The 21,333-nt window shown below is 44.3% G+C and overlaps 1 protein-coding gene across 4 annotated transcripts in view; it reads right to left on the reverse strand.

Moving 5' to 3' along the window:
- Positions 1–1,116: 1,116 nt before the first annotated feature.
- Positions 1,117–21,333, reverse strand: part of ugp2b (UDP-glucose pyrophosphorylase 2b) — a 50,282-nt gene continuing 30,065 nt past the window's right edge. For all 4 annotated transcript variants that reach the window (XM_078230420.1, XM_078230421.1, XM_078230422.1 and 1 more), the window contains exons 6-10: positions 19,795–20,092; positions 17,836–18,033; positions 14,014–14,256; positions 8,435–8,539; positions 1,117–1,663 (exon numbers count right to left, since the gene is read on the reverse strand). In XM_078230420.1, coding sequence (XP_078086546.1) covers positions 1,556–1,663; positions 8,435–8,539; positions 14,014–14,256; positions 17,836–18,033; positions 19,795–20,092 — 952 coding nt within the window. In that variant the 3' untranslated portion in view covers positions 1,117–1,555. The remainder of the gene's footprint in view (positions 1,664–8,434; positions 8,540–14,013; positions 14,257–17,835; positions 18,034–19,794; positions 20,093–21,333) is intronic.

Here is a 21,333-nt window from a genome sequence, read left to right on the forward strand (position 1 = left end):
TTACTGCAAAGTATTTGCAAGTATTTAAAAAATTCCTTCCTGGAAATCTAATGGGTCTAAGGCAGTCCTGACAAAAGGAAATCAGCTTCTTGATGGATAATTTTTTCAAACTTCCTGAACACTGATTACACATTCACTGTCATGCAAAGTTTATTTATTAATCACAAGTAAGGCTTACATTAACACTGCAATGAAGTTACTGTGAAATTCCCCTAATCAGTGATGGGAATAAAAGTGGGGCCAGTGACCAGGCACAGCTGGGATTAGAGTGGGAGATGAGGATAGTGTAGGAATGTGGAGTTCAGAAAGATAGTACTGCAGGTATCAATATCCAAATGGCCCAGTCTTGCTCCTATTCCCTATGCTAATATTTTTAAAATCCATTATTAGCCAGCTTTATTGTCCTCGAAGGTGGTGCTGAGTTGCCTTTGTGAATTGCTGTAATTCCAATGTTGTAGATACACCCACGGTGCTGTTAGAAAGGGAATTCCAGGTGTTTGACCCAGAGACAATGAAGGAACAGTAATATATTTCCGTCAGTCTTGTTTAAGATGGTGAATGAGATGCTGGTCAAGTGAAGCTGCTTTGTCCTGGATGGTCTTGAACTTCAGGTGTTGCTAAAGCTGCACTCATCCAGGCAAGTGGAGGGTATCCAATAACAGGCTTTGGGGAGTGGAGTTACTTGAGGCACAGTCCCAGTTTCTGTCTAGCTCATTTCACTTTCTATAAAGTCACTTCCCAGGAAAGTTAGCATGAGAGTCGCAGTGCAGAATTGAAGATTGGCTTCTGTGTGGCAGCCTGATCAACTCAGCACAAAGGAGCACATCAACCAGAGCATAAAACCAAAGAGTTTTAAAATCCTCACCATCACCTAACTGAATTATAAAATTAATGGCAGAATAAAAACGTACTGCAACACATTTGTGCCTTTAACTCCACATGCAACCAACACTGACATTCACCAGTCCTGGGGGAAAGTGTTGAAAGAATAATCTATCTGAACATTGCAACAATGCTCTGGCTGAAGAGCACACTTTTATAACTGGTAAAACAGACAACCTCTTTGGTAATCGGCCTTAAAATAACTGAGCAGCAAACTTCAAGCAGAACAGAAAAGACCATTTTTTACATTGCACTTTATTACAGTTCAAAGACTGTGTGAGGCAAGCACTAGCTCTGAACATAAACCTTTAACCATTTGAGTGCTGGAACCAATTCATCACAAGGCTGAATTATTTTTAACTAGGCTGAATTTATAATGTTGCTGAAAGAACAAAATTGTAACCACATTTAAACGTTGGGTATATAAATACATGTATTAATTTTCTGTAGGACATGGTTTTAAAATCTCCACAAAAAACTGGCAACAAGTATAATTTTAACACGGTAAAGAGTGTTGAAAACAGCCACCTGGAAGAGATGAGTCTTACACCCAAAATTAGCATATACTCTAAGCAGCTTAATGCACATAAAATTATGTATGAAGCACGTTACCGTGTTTCATCACATGATAAAATAAAGCACTTTCAACGGGTTAGAATCACAAATCTTCCTTCTAGTGATCCAGGATCCGCAGATTGCCCGAAACAATCTTATTTTCAAGTACAGCTCCTGGAGGAATGTCGATCCTATCCCCATGATTTGCAATAATTATAACCGTTCCCTAGACACAAGAAAAAATATTTAATTGTTGAGGCCCATCCAGATAAAGATCAAGTAATTCCAAGTATCTCAAACGTCGTCATTTAAATTAATATACAAAAGATGCTATTGAAAATGTCCCAAAAATATTTTAGAATCTGCTGAATGTCCCTTTCTCTGCACCTCGTTGCCAGTGAAAGCCGGTATACCAATGTAGCAGGTTGTGAGTTTGTGTCTATGGTGCACAGAAAATTCTCAAAAGATGTGTTACTATACATCTAATAGTCTATACTAAATTGTCATTTTTATATATTGTTCTTTCATAAGAATCGTAAACCGAGACCCCAGCTTACCCCTCGGGTACAGATATAAAAGATCCCATTGCACTATTCAAACAGTGATTATCTCATTGAAAATAATGAAATTATCTCAACATTATTTCATTGATGTTTATGGGATCTTGCTGTGCACAAACTGGCTGCTGCATTTCGTACGCTACAAAAGTGGCCACATTGACTGGGAAATGTTTTTGGATATTTTTAGATTTCGAAGGGGATTTCTAGAAATGTCTAATAAGTGAACAAATTCTACAGAGCACATAAAACCAAAAGGCACAAACAAACATAGTATAGTTTAAGCTTTAGTATAAGCTTTAAGGTACTGATGGATAAAGGAGTGTACTGGCAGGCAGGAAGGTGGTTTGAAGTGTGTATACTTCAATGCCAGGAGCAACCGGAATAAGGTGGGTGAACTTGCAGCATGGGTTGGTACCTGGGACTTTGATGTTGTGGCCATCTCGGAGACTTGGATAGAGCAGGGACAGGAATGGTTGTTGCAGGTTCCGGGGTTTAGATGTTTCAGTAAGAGCAGGGAAGGTGGTAAAAGAGGGGGAGGTGTGGGATTGTTAGTCAAGGACAGTATTACGGTGGCAGAAAGGACTCGTCTACTGAGTTAGTATGGGCTGAGGTTAGAAGCAGGAACGGAGAGGTCACCCTGTTGGGAGTTTTCTATAGGCCTCCGAAAAGTTCCAGAGATGTAGAGGAAAGGATTGCAAAGATGATTCTGGATAGGAGCAAAAGTAACAGGGTAGTTGTTATGGGGGACTTTAACTTTGCAAATATTGACTGGAAAAGCTATAGTTCGAGTACTTTAGATGGGTCAGTTTTTGTCCAATGTGTGCAGGAGGGTTACCTGACACAGTATGTAGATAGACCAACAAGAGGCGAGGCCACATTGGATTTGGTACTGGGTAATGAACCCAACCCGGTGTTAGATTTGGAGGTAGGGGAGCACCTTGGTGACAGTGACCACAATTCGGTTACGTTTACTTTAGTGATGGAAAGGAATAGGTATATACCGAAGGGCAAGAGTTATAGCTGAGGGAAAGGAAATTATGATGCGATTAGGCGAGATTTAGGATGCATAGGTTGGAGAAGGAAACTGCAGGGGATGGGCACAATTGAAATGTGGAGCTTGTTCAAGGAACAGCTACTGGGTGTCCTTGATAAGTATGTACCTGTCAGGCAGGGAGGAAGTGGTCGAGTGAGGGAACTGTGGTTTACTAAAGAAGTTGAATCTCTTGTGAAGAGGAAGAAGGAGACTTATGTAAAGATGAGACGTGAAGGTTCAGTTAGGGCGCTTGAGAGTTACAAGTTAGCCAGGAAGGACCTAAAGAGAGAGTTAAGAAGAGCCAGGAGGGGACATGAGAAGTCTTTGGCAGGTAGGATCAAGGAAAACCCTAAAGCCTTCTATAGGTAGGTCAGGAATAAAAGAATGACTAGGGTAAGATTAGGGCCAGTCAAGGACAGTAGTGGGAAGTTGTGCGTGGAGCCTGAAGAGATAGGAGGGGCGCTAAATGAATATTCTGTGTCAGTATTCACGCAGGATGTTGTCAAGGAGAATACTGAGATACAGGCTATTGGACTAGACAGGATTGAGGTTAATAAGGAGGAGGTGTTAGCAATTCTGGAAAGTATGAAAATAAATAAGTCCCCTGGGCCGGATGGGATTTATCCCAGGATTCTCTGGGAGGCTAGGGAGGAGATTGCAGAGCCTTTGGCTTTGATCTTTATGTCGTCATTGTCTACAGGAATAGTGCCAGAAGACTGGAGGATAGCAAATATTGTCCCCTTGTTCAAGAAGGGGAGTCGAGACAACCCTGGTAATTATAGACCAGTGAACCTCACTTCTGTTGTGGGCAAAGTTTTGGAAAGGATTATAAGAGGTAGGATTTATAATCACCTAGAAAGGAATAATTTGATTAGGGATAGTCAGCACAGTTTTGTGAAGGGTAGGTCGTGCCTCATAAACCTTATTGAGTTCTTTGAGAAGGTGACCAAAGAGGTGGATAAGGGTAAAGCAGTTGATGTGGTGTATATGGATTTCAGTAAAGCGTTTGATAAGGTTCCCCACGGTAAGCTATTGCAGAAGATACGAGCAGTTTGGATCAGGAATTGGCTAGCTGCAAGAAGACAGAGGGTGGTGGTTGATGGGAATTGTTCATCCTGGAGTTCAGTTACTAATGGTGTACCGCACGATCTGTTTTGGGGCCACTGCTATTTGTCATTTTTATAAATGACCTGGATGAGGGCGTAGAAGGATGGGTAAGTAAATTTGCGGATGACACTAAAGTCAGTGGAGTTGTGGACAGTGCGGAAGGTCGTTGCAGGTTACAGAGGGACATAGATAAGCGGCAGTGCTGGGCTGAGAGATGGCAAATGGAGTTTAATGCGGAAAAGTGTGAGGTGATTCACTTTGGAAGAAGTAACAGGATTACAGAGTACTGGGCTAATGATAAGATACTTGGTAGTGTGGATGAACAGAGAGATCTCGGTGTCCATGTGCATAGATCCCTGAAAGTTGGCACCCAGGTTGATAGGGTTGTTAAAAAGGCGTACGGAGTGTTAGCTTTTATTGGTAGAGAGATTGAGTTTCGGAGCCAGGAGGTCATGTTGCAGCTGTACAAAACTCTGGTGCGGCCACACTTGGAGTATTGTGTACAGTTCTGGTCACCGCATTATCGGAAGGATGTGGAAGCATTGGAAAGGGTGCAGAGGAGATTTACTAGGATGTTGCCTGGTATGGTGGGAAGGTCTCATGAAGAAAGGCTGAGGGACTTGAGGTTGTTTTCGTTAGAGAGAAGGTTAAGAGGTGACTTAATAGAGGCATACAAGATGATCGGAGGATTAGATAGGGTGGATAGTGAGAGCCTTTTTCCTCGGATGGTGATGGCTAGCACGAGGGGACATAGCTTTAAATTGAGGGGTGATAGATATAGGACAGATGTCAGAGGTAGGTTCTTCACTCAGAGAGTAGTAAGGGCATGGAATGCCCTGCCTGCAGCAGTAGTGGACTCGTCAACATTAAGGGCAATTAAATGGTCATTGGATAAACATATGGATGATATTGGAATAGTGTAGGTTAGATGGGCTTTAGATTGGTTTCACTGGTCGGCGCAACATCGAGGGCCGAAGGGCCAGTACTGCGCTGTAATGTTCTATAAGTGTAGTCCTCAAGTTAAGGTGCTAACTTGGGGGAAGGCTAATTACAACAATATTAGGCAGGAACTGAAGAATGTAGATTGGGGGCAGATGTTTGAGGGCAAATCAACATCTGGCATGTGGGAGGCTTTCAAGTGTAAGTTGATAGGGATTCAGGACTGGCACATTCCTGTAAGGATGAAGGATAAGTATGGCAAGTTTTGGGAACCTTGGATAATGAGAGATATTGTGAGCCTAGTCAAAGAGAAAAAGGAAACATTTGTCAAAGCTAGGAGGCTGGGAACACACGAAGCAAGTGTGGAATACAAGGAAAGTAGGAAGAAACTTAAGCAAGGAGTAAGAAGAGCTAAAAGAGGTCATGAAAAAGCATTGGCCAGCAGGATTAAGGAAAATCCCAAGGCTTTTTACAGATATATAAAGAGGGAGAGGGTAGCCAGGGAGAGGGTTGGCCCACTCAAGGACAAGGGAGGGAATCTATGTGTGGAGCCAGAGGAAATGGGCAAGGTATTAAATGAGTACTTTGCATCAGTATTCACCAAAGAGAAGGACTTGGTGGATGATGGATCTGGGAAAGGGTGTGTAGATATTTTGAGTCATGTTGAGGTCAAAAAGGAGGAGGTATTGGGGTTCTTGAGAAACCTCAAGGTAGACAAGTCTGCAGGGCCTGATGGGATATACCCCAGAATACTGAGAGGGGCAAGAGAGGAAATTGCTGGGGCCCTGAGAGAAATCTTTGTATCCTCACTGGCTACAGGGGAGGTCCCAGAGGATTGGAGAATAGCCAATGTTGTTCCTTTGTTTAAGAAGGGTAGCAAGGATAATCCAGGTAATTACAGGCCGGTGAGCCTTACATCAGTGGTAAGGAAATTATTGGAGAGGACTCTTCGAGACAGGATTTATTCCCACTTGGAAATAAGTGGACATATTAGTGAGAGGCAACATGGTTTTGTGAAGGGGAGGTCGTGTCTCACTAACTCGATCAAGTTTTTCGAGGAAGTGACGAAGATGATTGATGAGGGTAGGGCATTGGATGTTGTCTACATGGACTTCAGTAAGGCCTTTGACAAGGTCCCTCATGGCAGACTGGTGCAGAAAGTGAAGTCGCATGGGATCAGAGGTGAGCTGGTAAGGGGGATACAAAAATGGCTCAGTCAAAGAAGACAGAGGGTAGCAGTGGAAGGGTGCGTTTCTGAATGGAGGGCTGTGACAAGTGGTGTTCCTCAGGGATCAGTGCTGGGACCGTTGCTGTTTGTAATATATATATAAATGATTTAGAGGAAAATGTAACTGGATTGATTAGTAAGTTTGCGGATGACACAAAGGTTGGTGGATTTGCGGATAGCGATGAGGATCATCAGAGGATACAGCAGGATATAGATCAGTTGGAGACTTGGGCGGAGAGATGGCAGATGGAGTTTAATCCAGACAAATGTGAGGTAATGCATTTTGGAAGGTCTAATACAGATAGGAAATATACAGTAAATGGCAGAACCCTTAGGAGTATTGATAGGCAAAGGGATCTGGGTGTACAGGTACACAGGTCACTGAAAGTGGCAATGCAGGTGGAGAAGGTAGTCAAGAAGGCATACGGCATGCTTGCCTTCATCGGCCGGGGTATTGAGTTTAAAAATTGGCAAGTCATGTTGACACTTTATAGAACCTTAGGCCGCACTTGGAATATAGTGTTCAATTCTGGTCGCCACACTACCAGAAGAATGTGGAGGCTTTGGAGAGGGTACAGAAAAGATTTACCAGGATGTTGCCTGGTATGGAGGGCATTAGCTATGAGAAGTTGGAGAAACTTGGTTTGTTCTCATTGGAGCGACGGAGGTTGAGGGGATAGAAGTCTACAAGATAATGAGGGGCATGGACAGAGTGGATAGTCAGAAGCCTTTTCCCAGGGTGGAAGAGTCAATTACTAGGGGGCATAGGTTTAAGGTGCGAGGGGCAAGTTTTAAAAGGCAGATTTTTTACACAGAGGGTGGTGGGTGCCTGGAACCCGTTGCCAGGGGAGGTAGTGGAAGCGGATACGGTAGTGACTTTTAAGGGGCGTCTTGACAAGTACATGAATGGGATGGGAATAGAGGGATATGGTCCCTGGAAGCGTAGGGGGTTTTAGTTAAGTCAGGCAGCATGGTTAGTGCAGGCTTGGAGGGTCGAAGGGCCTGTTCCTGTGCTGTAATTTTCTTTGTTTGTTCTAAAGCTCTGAGGATGGAGTATTTAAGATTGTGACTGGATGTATTAGTTGTCAGTTTCAATTTTTCACCTGACAAATGTATGTTTTACGTAGCACTAGGTGCAAGGGATCAGTGGGCAATTGCAAAGATGCACGGGAGTTTAAAACACTCACGCTGTGTCAGATGCCAAATGATATTTCAAAGCGCCAATCCACTCATGCCGGTGGTTCAATGTTATACTCGGTGTTTAAATCAATGGCCTTTTTTGAAAGCAGTAAGAAGTCTCACAACACCAGGTTCAAGTCCAACAGGTTTATTTGGGAGCAAATACCATAAGCTTCCTGGGCGCTGCTCCCTCGTCAGATGGAGTGGAAGGACATTGTAAGATTTTGAAAGGACATTGTAAGACTTCTAAAGTCAACTAATACACTGGTATCTACAGTAGTTAACCTGCCTAAAATTCCCCATGCCACTTCTAGCTTTCTAGGGGGTGGCACAATGGCACAGTGGTTAACACTGCTGCCTCTCAGTACTAGGGACTGGGGTTCGATTCCCAGCTTGGGTCACTGTCTATGTGGAGTCTGCACATTCTCCCCATGTCTGAGTGGGTTTCCTCCGGATGCTCCAGTTTCCTCCCACACTCCAAAGATGTGCAGGTTGGGTGGATTGGCCACACTAAATTGTCCCTAGTGTCAGAGGGATTAGCAGGGTAAATGCATGGGGTTATGGGGATAGGGCCTGGGTGGGATTGCGGTCAGTAGAGGCTCGATAGGTCGAATGGCCTCCTTCTGTACTGTCGGAAAGATGTGCATGTTAGGTGGATTGACCCAAACAGGCGTCAGAGTGTGGCGACTAGGGGATTTTCACAGTAATTTCATTGCAGTGTTAATGTAAGACTACACGTCACTAATAAATAAACTTTAAAAAGCTTTTTTTTTTAAGTGGGTGAATTACTTTATCGCTGAATGGAATAAGAATGGATTTGACATTATCCAATCAACTGCAAGACCATGGATATTTCTTTTTAAAGTCAATCCTGGATTACGACGTAGATTCAGTAATTCTGAAACAGTAATTTAAAGGAATGAAGCACATCCTTAACCAGCCTTTACCAACCTTCAATATAACATGCTTCCCAAAAGTAACGTCGCCTGAAACAGTAAGATGATCCAATTCCAGAATATCTGGTATACTCTCCAACCTCTTCAGGTAATCTTGCACCTGGTTTAAAAACAACAGCCTTCGTTTGTCCTGCTTCACGTTTAACATTTTACTTACAATGCAAAATGCAAAACCCAACCTTGTCATTAAATGCAATAATACCTGATACTTTTCAGAATGACCAGGGTGAGGGTAGGGCCGGTCAAGGATAGTCGTGGGAACTTGTGTATGGAGTCAGAAGAGATAGGAGAGGCGATGAATGAATACTTTTCTTCAGTGTTCACCAAGGAGAGGGACCATGTTTTTGAGGATGAGTGGGAGATACAGGCTGATAGGCTGGAGGAGGTAGATGTTCTGAGGGAAGATGTATTAGCAATTTTGAAAAACCTGAGGGTCGATAAGTCCCCTGGGCCAAATGGGATATATCCGAGGATTCTTTGGGAGGCAAGGGATGAGATTGCAGAGCCTTTGGCTTTGATCTTTGGGTCCTCACTGTCCACAGGGATAGTGCCAGAGGACTGGAAAGTGGTGAATGTTGTTCCTCTGTTCAAGAAAGGAAATAGGAATGACCCTGGTAATTATAGGCCGGTTAGTCTTACTTCGGTGGTCGGTAAGTTAATGGAAAAGGTCCTGAGGGATAGGATTTATGACCATTTGGAAAGACGCAGCTTAATCCAGGATAGTCAACATGGATTTGTGAAGGGTAAGTCTTGCCTCACAAATTTGATTGAATTCTTTGAGGAGGTAACTAAGTGTGTAGATGAAGGTAGAGCAGTTGATGTCGTATACATGGATTTTAGTAAGGCGTTTGATAAGGTTCCCCATGGTCGGCTCATGAAGAAAGTAAGGAGGTGTGGGATAGAGGGAAATTTGGCCGATTGGATAAGTAACTGGCTATCTCATAGAAGACAGAGGGTGGTGGTGGATGGAAAATTTTCAAACTGGAGACCAGTTACCAGCGGTGTACCACAGGGATCAGTGCTGGGTCCTCTGCTATTTGTGATTTTTATCAATGACTTGGAGGAGGGGGCTGATGTGGGCTACAAAGAGACATTGATAGGATGCAGAGCTGGGCCGAAAAATGGCAGATGGAGTTTAACACTGATAAGTGCAAGGTGATTCATTTTGGTAGGACAAATTTGAATGCGGATTACAGGGTCAACGGCAGGGTTCTGAGGAATGTGGAGGAACAGAGAGATCTTGGGGTTCATATCCACAGATCTCTGAAGGTTGCCACTCAAGTGGATAGAGCAGTGAAGAAGGCCTATAGTGTGTTAGCATTTATTAACAGGGGGTTTGAGTTCAAGAGCCATGGGGTCATGCTGCAACTGTACAGTTCCTTGGTGAGACCACATTTGGAATATTGTGTGCAGTTCTGGTCACCTCACTATAAGAAGGATGTGGAAGCATTGGAGAGTGCAGAGGAGATTTACCAGGATGCTGCCTGGTTTGGAGGGTAGGTCTCATGAGGAAAGGTTGAGGGAGCTAGGACTTTTCTCTTTAGAGCGGAGGAGGATGAGAGGTGACTTAATAGAGGTTTATAAGACGATGAGGGGGATAGATAGAGTGGACGTTCAGAGACTTTTTCCTCGGGTGAATGTAGCTGTAACTAGGGGGCATAACTATAAGGTTCATGGTGGGAGGGATGTCCGAGGTAGGTTCTTTCCTCAGAGTGGTTGGGGTGTGGAATGGACTGACGGCTGTGATAGTGGAGTCGGACACTTTAGGAACTTTCAAGCGGTTATTGGATAGGCACATGGAGCACACCAGAATGATAGGGAGTGGGATAGCTTGATCTTGATTTTGGACTAAGCTCAGCACAACATCGAGGGCCGAAGGGCCTGTACTGTGCTGTTCTATGATCTATGACTTTTCAACAAATACAAATACAGTGCTTCACCCTTGGAGTTAGGACTAGTCTGCACCCTATAATTCAACTTTATAAACTAAAAATTGAATCTGCTAAGTGAAAAAATATTTTCCGGTTGTGACAAACTCTTCAGTTTCTATCATTTTATGAGATTGTTTAAACTATTCTCAGTTCTCAATCTATAGTTTTACGTCAAATAACATTTCTATCCAAGTGAATGTGAAGGTTCAGTAACCAATCAGTTATGGCCGTGAGCAGGCAGACTATCAACGCCGGGTAATTCCACATGGCTGTGAACACACTTGGATATAAACCTCTGTGAAGCCAGCCTGAGATGAGGAATACACCATTCCCTCAGCAACTTGGCCCAGCACTGGTCTCTGCTGCCTCTAGGACTGGTTTACAACCAGTCCCTGCCACATTCAGTCGCGAATGGTGGTGGACAATTAAACTAACTGGAGGAGGAAGCTCTTCAATCTTGGGGAAGACCAGCACATCAGTGCAAAAAACAAGGCTAAAGCATTTGCAATAAACTGCAGACAGAAATGTCGAGTGGATGATCTGTCTCAACCAACTCGAGCGGTCCCCAATTATTACAATTGCAAGTCTTCAGCCAATTAGATTCACTCCACATGATATCAAGAAACGGCTGAATGCACAGAACACTGCGGACGCTATGGGTCCTGACAATATTCCAGCTGTAAGACTTGTGCTCCAGTACTAGCTACACCCTTAGCCAAGCTGTACAGCTACAACACTGGCACCATGGAAAACGCCGGCATCTCCACATCATGGAAAATTGCCCAGGAATATTTGTCCACAAAAAGCAGATCAAATCCAACCCGACCAATTAATCTCATCTTGATGATGAGTAAAGTGATGGAAGGAGTCATCAACAGCGTTATCAAGTGACACTTGCTTAATAATCACCTGCTCACTGACAGTTTGGGTTTCGCCAGGGTCACTCAGCTCCTGATCTCATTACAGCCTTGGTTCAAACATGGATAAAAGAGCTGAACTCCAGAGGTAAGGTGAGAGTGACTGCCCTTGACATCAAAGCAGCATTTGACCGAGTATGGCATCACGAAGCCCGAGCAAAACTGGAGTCAATGGAAATCAGGGGGAAACTCTCTGCTGGTTGGAGTCATAGCCGGCACAAAGGAAGATGGAAGGTCAATCATTTCAGCTCCAGGACATCACTGCAGGAGTTCCTCGGGGTTAGTGTCCGAGATTCATAGAATCATAGAAACCCTACAGTGCAGAAAGAGGCCATTTGGCACACTGAGTCTGCACCAACCACAATCCCACCCAGGCCCTACCCCATATCCCTACATATTTACCCGCTAATCCCTCTAACTTATGCATCTCAGGACACTAAGGGGCAATTTTAGCATGGCCAATCAACCTAACCTGCACATCTTTGGACTGTGGGAGGAAACCGGAGCACCTGGAGGAAACCCATGCAGACACGAGGAGAATGTGCAAACTCCACACAGACAGTGACCCAAGCCAGGAATCGAACCCAGGTCCATCTTCAGCTGCTTCATCAATGACCTTCCTTCCAATCACAAGGGCCGAGTGGGGATGTTTGCAGGTGATTGCACAATGTTCAGCACCATTCGCGACGACTCAGATTCTGAAGCAGTCCATGTTCACATGCAGCAAGACCTGGATAACATTCAGGTTTGGGGCTGACAAGTGCCAGGCAATGACCAATTCCAACAAAAGAGAATTTAACCACCTCCCCTTGACATTCAATGACATTACCATCACTGAATTCCTCACTATCCTGATTACCATTGACCAGAAACTGAACAGGACTCACCATATAAATACTGTGGCTACAAGAGCAGGTCACAGACTGGGAATTTTGTGGCGGGTTACTCACCTCCTGACTCCCCAAAGCCTGTCCATCCTCTACAAGGTACAAGTCAGGAGTGTGATGGAATACTCCCCACCTGCCTGGATGGGTGCGGCTCCAACAACACAAGAAGCTCAACACCATCCAGGACAAAACAGCCCCGCTTGATTGGCACCTCCTTCACCATCCTCAACATTCATTCCCTCCACCATCGATGCACAGCGGCTGCTGAGTACACCATCTATAAGAAGCACGACAGTAACTCACCAAGCCTCCTTTGACAGCACCTTCCAACCCTGCAGTCTCTAGAAGGTCAAGAGCAGCAGATACATGGGAACACCACCAGCTGCAATTCCCCTCCAAGCCACACACCATCCTGATTTGGAAATATATCAGCCTTCCCTCCACTGTCGTTGGGTCAAAATCCTGGAACTCCCTTCCTAACAGCACAGTGGACCTACCTACACCAGGGACTGCAGCAATTCAAGGCTGCACTCACACCACCTTTAAGGCAATTAGGGATGGGCAAAGAATAGTGGCCTAGCCAGCGACACCCATATCCCACAAACAAATTACAACAACAGACTATTGATAATTTACAAAGTGACAGTTAAACGTTAACAGAGGAATCAGATCACAGCCTTTGATAGCTGTCATACACAGCTCATCAGCAGCTGTGTGGCATGATATGGACTGTCCTCACGTCACAGAATATCCTACAATTTAGGGTTTAAAAGCTACTGGAAGGCAGTCTTGCCAGCAACTTGTTCGAGGCTAACCAGTTGCTAACCAGTTCAATCTGCCAAATGTTATCAGTTGCTACATTGACCTCCAGTTTAAGTGACTGTTCCACGTATCAATGTTTCCTCATTTCAGACTAGATCAAATGACTAGAATATAGGTCAAAGAACACTATGCACCCTCAGCCCTTGTGAAATAAAATCCATCAAGATATGGTTTCTTTTTGTAGACTGTTGCATCCAGGGAATGCAAGAGCGTAAATCTGCTTCTCAGGGTCTGTATAAAGATGTTTGCTGCAGCTTTATATTGGCATTGAAATGCCAATTTGCATCCGTTTCTACCCTTATCAGCAGCTGTGTTTAACTGCACCGTACTGAACCACAGCCAGAGGGAAAGCTCCAAATTTAATCTTTGGCTTTTTGACTGACTCAGTCTGACTTAACCGAAGATATAGAGAGGACACTCCCAGCTCATCCCAGCGTTCTCTATGTTTATGAAAGAGGCGAGGAAATAGAATTCACCAATGACAATCCAGTAACCCCCAATGGAAGGAGTTTGTGCAGAGATATCTGGCAAAGATGGGATCAGAAAGGTCACAGAGCTGAAACATGAACTCTGTTTCTCTCTCCACAGGTGCCGTCTGACCTGCTGAGTATTTGCAGTATTTCCCATGATGACACCATTAACACAGCTGATTAATGAAGCTATTTAATTGAAGACTGTCACAAACAAACCTGGTATTGGGTTAGGGTTAGATCCTCATTAAGATGCTCAGTCAGGATTGTCCATTTGAAAGTCCAATCACGGCACAGGAATGGATACGTTATTTAAAACGCTAAGAAGTTTTTAAAAAGTACTTGGTACTTGTTTAAGATTCTCCAGATTCACGCCTGCTTCCAATGTAGCGAACGAGTAACAGCTGCCACTTCATTTATATAAATCTTCAGGGCATCCAGATTTTAACCAGGTTAAATGTGTAACAGGAGCTGACAGGATGGAGGAACTAAAATGCCCCAAACTAACAGATGATGGACTGTATTTGTTGTCTGCAGAATTCATTACCTTAGTAAAGGAGCTGCCCAACTTGACCAAAGGCACAGTTCGGAACTCTCTTTTGTCACTCATTGTCAGGGATCCTGCATGAAGGCTGTACAGGTTAGACATCACCAGCATTAAGTCAGAGGTGGTCTTGACAGGCAAGAATCGGCTGCGTGGCACATTAATACCCAGGGCATTTTCAAAGCACTTAATGGCAGCACCAACAGCAGTCTCCAGCTGAATCACATTCCGGCCTTCGTCCAATGTCTATTGCAAAGAAAAATCATTTTGTTTATTTAACAATGTTAAAATAACTTCCGACCGCCACTTCACAAGAGCATAATTAGGCTAAATTTAACACTGAATCAAAGGAGGAGCTATTCAGACAGATGATTAAAAGCTTGGTCAAAGGCAAAGCTCTAAGGAAGATCTTAAAGGCACGAGAGCGAGGTACAGAATGCTGGGGCCTAGGGTCAGGAGGTCTGTAATCACAGCAACCAATGGAGCCACAAACAGTGGGAGTAGCACAAGAGGCCAGAGTTGGAACCATGCAGATATCAGAGAGGGATTTAGGACTGGAGAAGGTTAGAGAGAGAGGGAGGGTGGAGGACAGGAAATGAATCGAAGGATGAGAGTTTTAAATGGAAGGCATTGCTGGATTTGAACAATGTTGGTCAATGAGCACAGGGTGAAGGGCAAGTGAGACTTGGTCAGGAGTGTGCTGGGCTGCAAAGATTTAACTGAGCCCAGGTTTAGTGGATGCAATGTAGCAGGTTGACTAGGAGAACATTAGATTAGTCAAATCTGGACATAACAGAAACATAGATAATAGTCCCAGTAGCAACAGGAACATCAGTAAAGATTAGAAATGTTACAAAGCTGGCACGAGGTCGTCTGTGTGTTACACACGACATGGTGTTGGAAACTTAGCTCGGTTCCAATAAGATGGCGAGAGTATGAATAATTTTGTTCAGTCTGTGGCCAAGGAGGTGGTGGAGTCAGAGGAGGAGGAGGCTGACAGGTAGTGTGGAGGGGGGGTTTGCCCCACCCCACTACCAACGACAGTGGTAGCATCAAGAAGACAATGAGGAAAACCTACTCCCACTTGTTCCAGAGGTGTTCCTGTCACCTCCATTAAGAAGCACAGCTAAAGATCAGACCATTGCCTTGGAGTAACATTAGATAAAATTAAAAATCCTACTTTGCAAGAAAGAAATCTAGGTATAAATTTGACTTGTAAACTGAAACTAAACATTAATACTTTGCAACCTTTAGAAGTGCAACATTAATATAGAAAGAAGCTGCATTCATATATCCCATTCCATAGATGGCAGAAATCCTAAAGGATTTCATAGTCAATGAGTTATTTTGTGTTAATCAATATCACAGAAAGAGCAGAGGGATGAATAGTTAATCTGTTACTACTGAGGAATGTAGTAATACCTGGAAAACTACGTTTCTCTTCACCTTTTACATTCTACCAATTTTGCAACTGAAAGACAGCACCTCCAACAATGTGGCACCCACTCAATACTGTTCCAAAGGTTGGCCTGGATCAAATGCTGAAGTCCTGTTGTGGGGGCTTCAATGAGTACAACCAGTCATGTTGGAGGAAAGTGCACTACTGCCAAATTAAAATAAAACACACGCAAGTCAGTCCAACTCAACTGTGTAATTGGAATTCATTCATTAAGTGATTGAAAAATCGGATGATCTCCTACGGGATTGCTTAGAGTCAGTAGACTGGTCAGTATTTAAAAACTCTGCGACCAGCCTGAACGAATACGCCACTACAGTAACTGACTTCATTAGTAAGTGTGTAGTAGACTGTGTGCCAAAGAAGCAAATCCACGTGTTTCCCAACCGGAAACCATGGATGAACAGGGATATCCACTGCTTGCTGAAGTCCAGGTCTGAGGCGTTCAAGTCAGGCGACCCTGACCTATACAAGAAATCCAGATACGATCTATGGAGATCCATGAAAGATACTAAAAGACAATACTGAATCAAGCTAGAGTCTCAGGCTAGACACACGGACCCCCGCAACTAAGGCAAGATCTGCAAGACATAACAGGCTACAAGATGGAGGCATGTAAAATCGCCGGCACCAATGTACTCCTCCCCAATGAGCTCAATGCATTCTATGCCCGTTTTGAGCGAGAGCAGAGCCTCCATCCCAGACAAACCTGTATCCAAGATCACCATCGCAAAGCAGCCTTCTCAAAAGTCAACCCATGAAAAGCAACTGACCCAGATGGGGTAGTGGGATGAGCACTCAGGTCCTGCGCAGACCAGCTGGCCGGGGTATTCGCAGACATCTTCAACCTCTTTTGAGAAAGCCTGATGTCCCTATCTGCGACGACGACCTTCATCCCGGTGCCAAAGAAAAGCCAGGCAGCGTGCCTTAATGACCATCGGCTGGTGGCTCTGACACCCATCATCATGAAGTGCTTTGAAGAGTTGGTCATGGCACAAATCAATTCCAGCCTCCCAGATTGCCTGGATCCACTACAGTTCGCCTATTGCTGCAACAGGTCCACAGCAGACGACATCTCCCTGGCCCTACACTCAACCCTGGAACACCTAGATAACAAAGACATCTATGTCTACAATCAACAAAGACACCTACGACTACAATCAGCCTTCAACACCATTATTCCTACAAGACTCATCTCCAAACTTGGGACTTGGCTCCTCCTTCTGCAAGTGAATCCTAGACTTCCTAACTCACAGACCACAGTCAGTAAGGATAGGCAACAACACCACCTCCACAATCACCCTCAACACCGGTGTCCCACAAGGCTGTGTCCTCAACCCCTTATTCTACTTCAAACACCTATGACTGTGTGGCCAAATTCCCCTCCAATTCGATTTTCAAGTTAGCTGATGACACCACCGTACTGGGTCAGATCTCAAATGACGAGACAGAGTACAGGAATGAGATCGAGAATCTGGTGAACTGGTACGGCAACAATAATCTCTCCCTCAATGTCAACAAAACGAAGGAGATTGTCATCGACTTCAGGAAGCGTAGAGGAGAACATGCCCCTGTCTACATCAATGGGGACGAAATAGAAATGGTCGAGAGCTTCAAGTTTTTAGGTGTCCAGATCAGAACCTGTTCTGGTCCCTCTATGTGGACATTATAGTTATAAGCCCACCAATATCTCTACTTTCTCAGGAGGCTAAGGAAATTTGGCATGTCCACTACGACTCTCACCAGCTTTTACAGATGCACCATAGAAAGCATTCTTTCTGCTTGTATCACAGCTGGGATGGCTCCTGCTCTGTCCAAGACTGCAAGAAACTACAAAGGGTTGTGAATGAAGCTCAATCCATCACTCAAACCAGCCTCCCATCCATTGACTCTGTCTACACTTCCCGCTGCCTCAGCAAAGCAGCCAGCATAATTAAGGACCCCACACACCCCGGTCATTCTCTCTTCCACCTTCTTCCATCAGGAAAAAGATACAAAAGTCTGAGATCACGTACTAACCGACTCAAGGACAGCTTCTTCCCTGCTGCTGTCAGACTTTTGAATGGACCTACCTTGGATCAAGTTGATCTTTCTCTACACCATAGCTATGACTGTAACACTACATTCTGCACTCTCTCTTTTCCTTCTCTATGAATGGTATGCTTTGTCTGTATAGCGTGCAAGAAACAATACTTTTCACTGTATACTAATACATGTGACAATAATAAATCAAATCAAAATGTTACTGCCTTTTTAAATGTTTTAAAATATTTCAAACTAATAGAAAATTCAAAGTAGAAAAGTGGATAAAGATTTACTGTGAGATCTAGTGTTTAGGTAGCACTGCAGGTATATTTTAGAAATATTACCTTTGGGTTTAAAATGATTTCCATGTTAATAGCATTGTTCTTTTGTAGCCTTTCGATTGCAGCTAGACAGATCCACAGGTTATTGGTGTTGAAGATCTTGAACTTGGTGACCGATTTAAACTCATCAACATGTGTTTTTGGCACTTGAGCTATTTCCAACAATCGCAGCTTGCCATCGTACTGAATAAGAGTACCACCCTGCACAACAAACACTTCACTAGAATCAAAGTGTGAAAACATGCTGCCACTTACTCAGGAAGCAGATATTTCTAAACTATCTTATTCACATCCTCCAAGAATACAAAAGTGCAATGAGAACAAGCATGAATCAAATCATCATTGAAGCTGCAGCCACGTCCTGGATAACTGAGAACATGCAATACTACCCCCACTCATTTCTGTACTGTTCAGATTGATTGAATGCTTAGAATTCAGTATTGCTCATGTGGTAGGCAGAGTGAAGAACATGTATGTGGAAACTACAGTTCAATATTTTTAAAAAGAAAAACCCTTTTTAAAATTAAAAACCTTCGCTCAGGATGTACCACTTTTTTGCTAATGAACTCCCAATGAAACATGGGAACACCACCACCTCCAAGCCACTTACCATCCTGATTTTAAACTATGGGGGTGATTCTCCTATCCCGCTGCACTGATGGGATGGGAGATTTCAGCGGGGCTGGATTAGCACGATCCACACTGGCTGCCCGGCCCCAAGCGCGTCTCCCAGCGCCGGATTTCTGGCACCGTCAGCTCTGTGCTGGAAATATGTGCAGGGCTGCATAATTTATGTTAATTTGAATTTCCATGCAATTTAAATGCTTTTAGCAGGCCTGGGACTGAAATCTCCGGGCCCGCTAACCTCGCCCCCCCCACCCGCCAGGAGTATTTCACTCCAGCGCGGTTTACAGTAGCTTCCCAATTTCGGAGAGCTGGCGATCCCACTGGAGAGAAGGGGGGGGTAAGTGAGGCACCCCAGAGGGTCGAGCGTTGGGGGGTGCTGTGCACTGGCACCTTGGCAGTGCCACCCTGGGCCCCTGGCTGGGCCTGGGCATGCTTGGGGAGGCAGTGATCCAGCGTCTTGGGGGAGGGGGGGGGGGGGGGGCGGTATTGCGGGGTCACGGGGCTGGCCAGCGATCGGGAGGTCGGCAGACAGGGGCCACTGCGCATGTGCCGATCTCAACACTGACTGACCGGCAGATTGGCCTGCTCAGCACTATGCTGCCAGCCTCTCCAGCTGGAATAGGCTGCGCCCATTGATTTTTTAGCATGATTTATGCTAGTGCACTCTGCAGTGCACAGAATGTGGGAGATTCTTCTCTGAACTCCCACTGAAAAAACCAATGTTTTGAAAACCAACATTGCGAATTTGACACTTAGAATTTTTTTGGGAGAATCCTGGCCTGTTTCTCTGTTCCTTCACTGTCACTGGGTCAAAATCCTGGAACTCCCTCCCTAACAGCACTGTGGGTGTACCTACACCACATGGACTGCAGCGGTTCAAGGCGGCAGCTCACCACCACCTTCTCAAGGGTAGTTAGGGATGGGCAACAAATGCTGGTCTAGTCAGCGACAGATATCACTTATTATTTGCATCACATTATATTACAACATCAGACTACATTCACAATGCTCAGATCCACTCAATTTTTCAATGTAATTGCTTATTTTCCTGAATGCAGATAAGCTAAATTCTTCTGTTTAACTCCCAGTTCTACAGCACTGTCATCAGGAGGTGACTAAATGGCCAAATGTTGCGTTTATGATGGGGTGCAAGTTAATTGGCAATTAATAACACTCTGGGTCTCGCCTCATCCTTATTCTGGGGAAATTCCTTGTTCGTTAATAGATCAGAAAGACTACAATTAATCAGGAATTTTATTGCATAATTAATATGAAGTAGAGCATCTTGCTAACTTGATTCCAAACAGCCTTTACATTATATTGCCAGCGGATTACCTTAACATCTGCTCTGGTCTTGTCAGTTACTTCCATTAGAAACTCACATTGTTTTCCATTTGGTGGATTCAGAAGATGATGGAGAATGTTCAGATCAACTGTTGCTCCAAGATTATCAATGTTAGATACAAAAATATATTCTTTCCCCTCTTGCAGAAAGGTACGCAATAAACCTGAGTTGTAGAAGCTGGCATAGATGTCTCCATGACCTGGTGGATACCAGGCTTCTGCACTGTCGCCAGAGATAGACAGGTCCTTGGCTATAGGAAGCAGGGACTCTTTATCAATCCGGGGATACCTGAAAAACAATTCAGAACATCAGGGCATTTGCTAAAAGAAAGATTCATCTTTCAGGATCTGAATACTGGGTTATGGCAAGTTTGTTATGGTGTGTCAACCTATGACTACGAGTTATGATGGACAGACATTAAGGTATTCTGGTTGACAATATTGTGTGAAACAATTATTGAATAACAAGAACGCAGAAGCCACAGTAATGCTCACACTGATGTTTATATGTGATAGGTGGATACGTTTTACATGCATGGCTTATTTTCAGATTACTCGTGTCATTTGGACCCACAAGGGGGGGGGGAGGGGTGCTCGGGGGGGGGGGGGGGGGGTCAATAACACCACATTGTAAATATTACCAGAATCTTTCGATATTTTGAAAAAATGTCCAAGGTCGTCCAGTGACTAGCAAAGTACTGTTTTTAAAAAGTAACTGTCTTAACATTGCACTGGAGCTGTATTCATGGTGTTATTTGGAGACCAGTGATGTCATAGCAGATAACCAAACATTTCATAAAAGTGCAGGATTTAAAGAATCTCAAAGCAGGAGAAAGGGGAAGGAATTCCAGAGTTTGGGGCCGAGGCAGCTGATGGAACGGCACTGTGATTGTGTGTAATTCAATGGGCTAGTGGAAGAGAGGAAACAGAGAGAGGCGGATTGGATGATCTCAGTATACTCCTGATTAACCCATTCCACATGAGGACAAATACAAACTGTACAAAATTATCTCACAACATCTTCTATGTTCTATGTTCTATGTGATTACAATCTGGGTGCTCAAGAGGCAGAATCGGAAGAGGGGAGAATGACTGAAGGTGATTACTGAAAGGGGAGGCCGGGGGCACGGGACATGGAAGGATTTGCAAACAAGGACCAGAATTTTAAATTTGAGGCAAACCCAATGGTGATGGATGAACAGACTCGGTGCGAGTAAGGACACGGGAAGCCGAGTTTTTGGATGATCACAAGTTTATTGGAGAGCAGAATATCAGACACCAACCAAGAGTACGTTGGAACAGTGAAGTCTGGTGGTAACAAAAGGAATAAGTGAGGGATTCAGAACTGATGAACTGAGATGGAGGTAGTATCAAGCAACTTTACAGGTAAAATAGGACAAAGTTGCATACGTTCTGATTCAGCGTTGGACAGTTGTTGGGAGATGGATAGAGACTGCGGCTAGAGTGTGGAGTTTGCAGCAGGGATTGAAGACTACGGCGACGATCTTCCCAATGTTTAGTTCAAGGTGG

Source organism: Mustelus asterias, chromosome 15 (genome assembly GCF_964213995.1).
Source record: "Mustelus asterias chromosome 15, sMusAst1.hap1.1, whole genome shotgun sequence".
Lineage (NCBI taxonomy): Eukaryota > Metazoa > Chordata > Chondrichthyes > Carcharhiniformes > Triakidae > Mustelus > Mustelus asterias.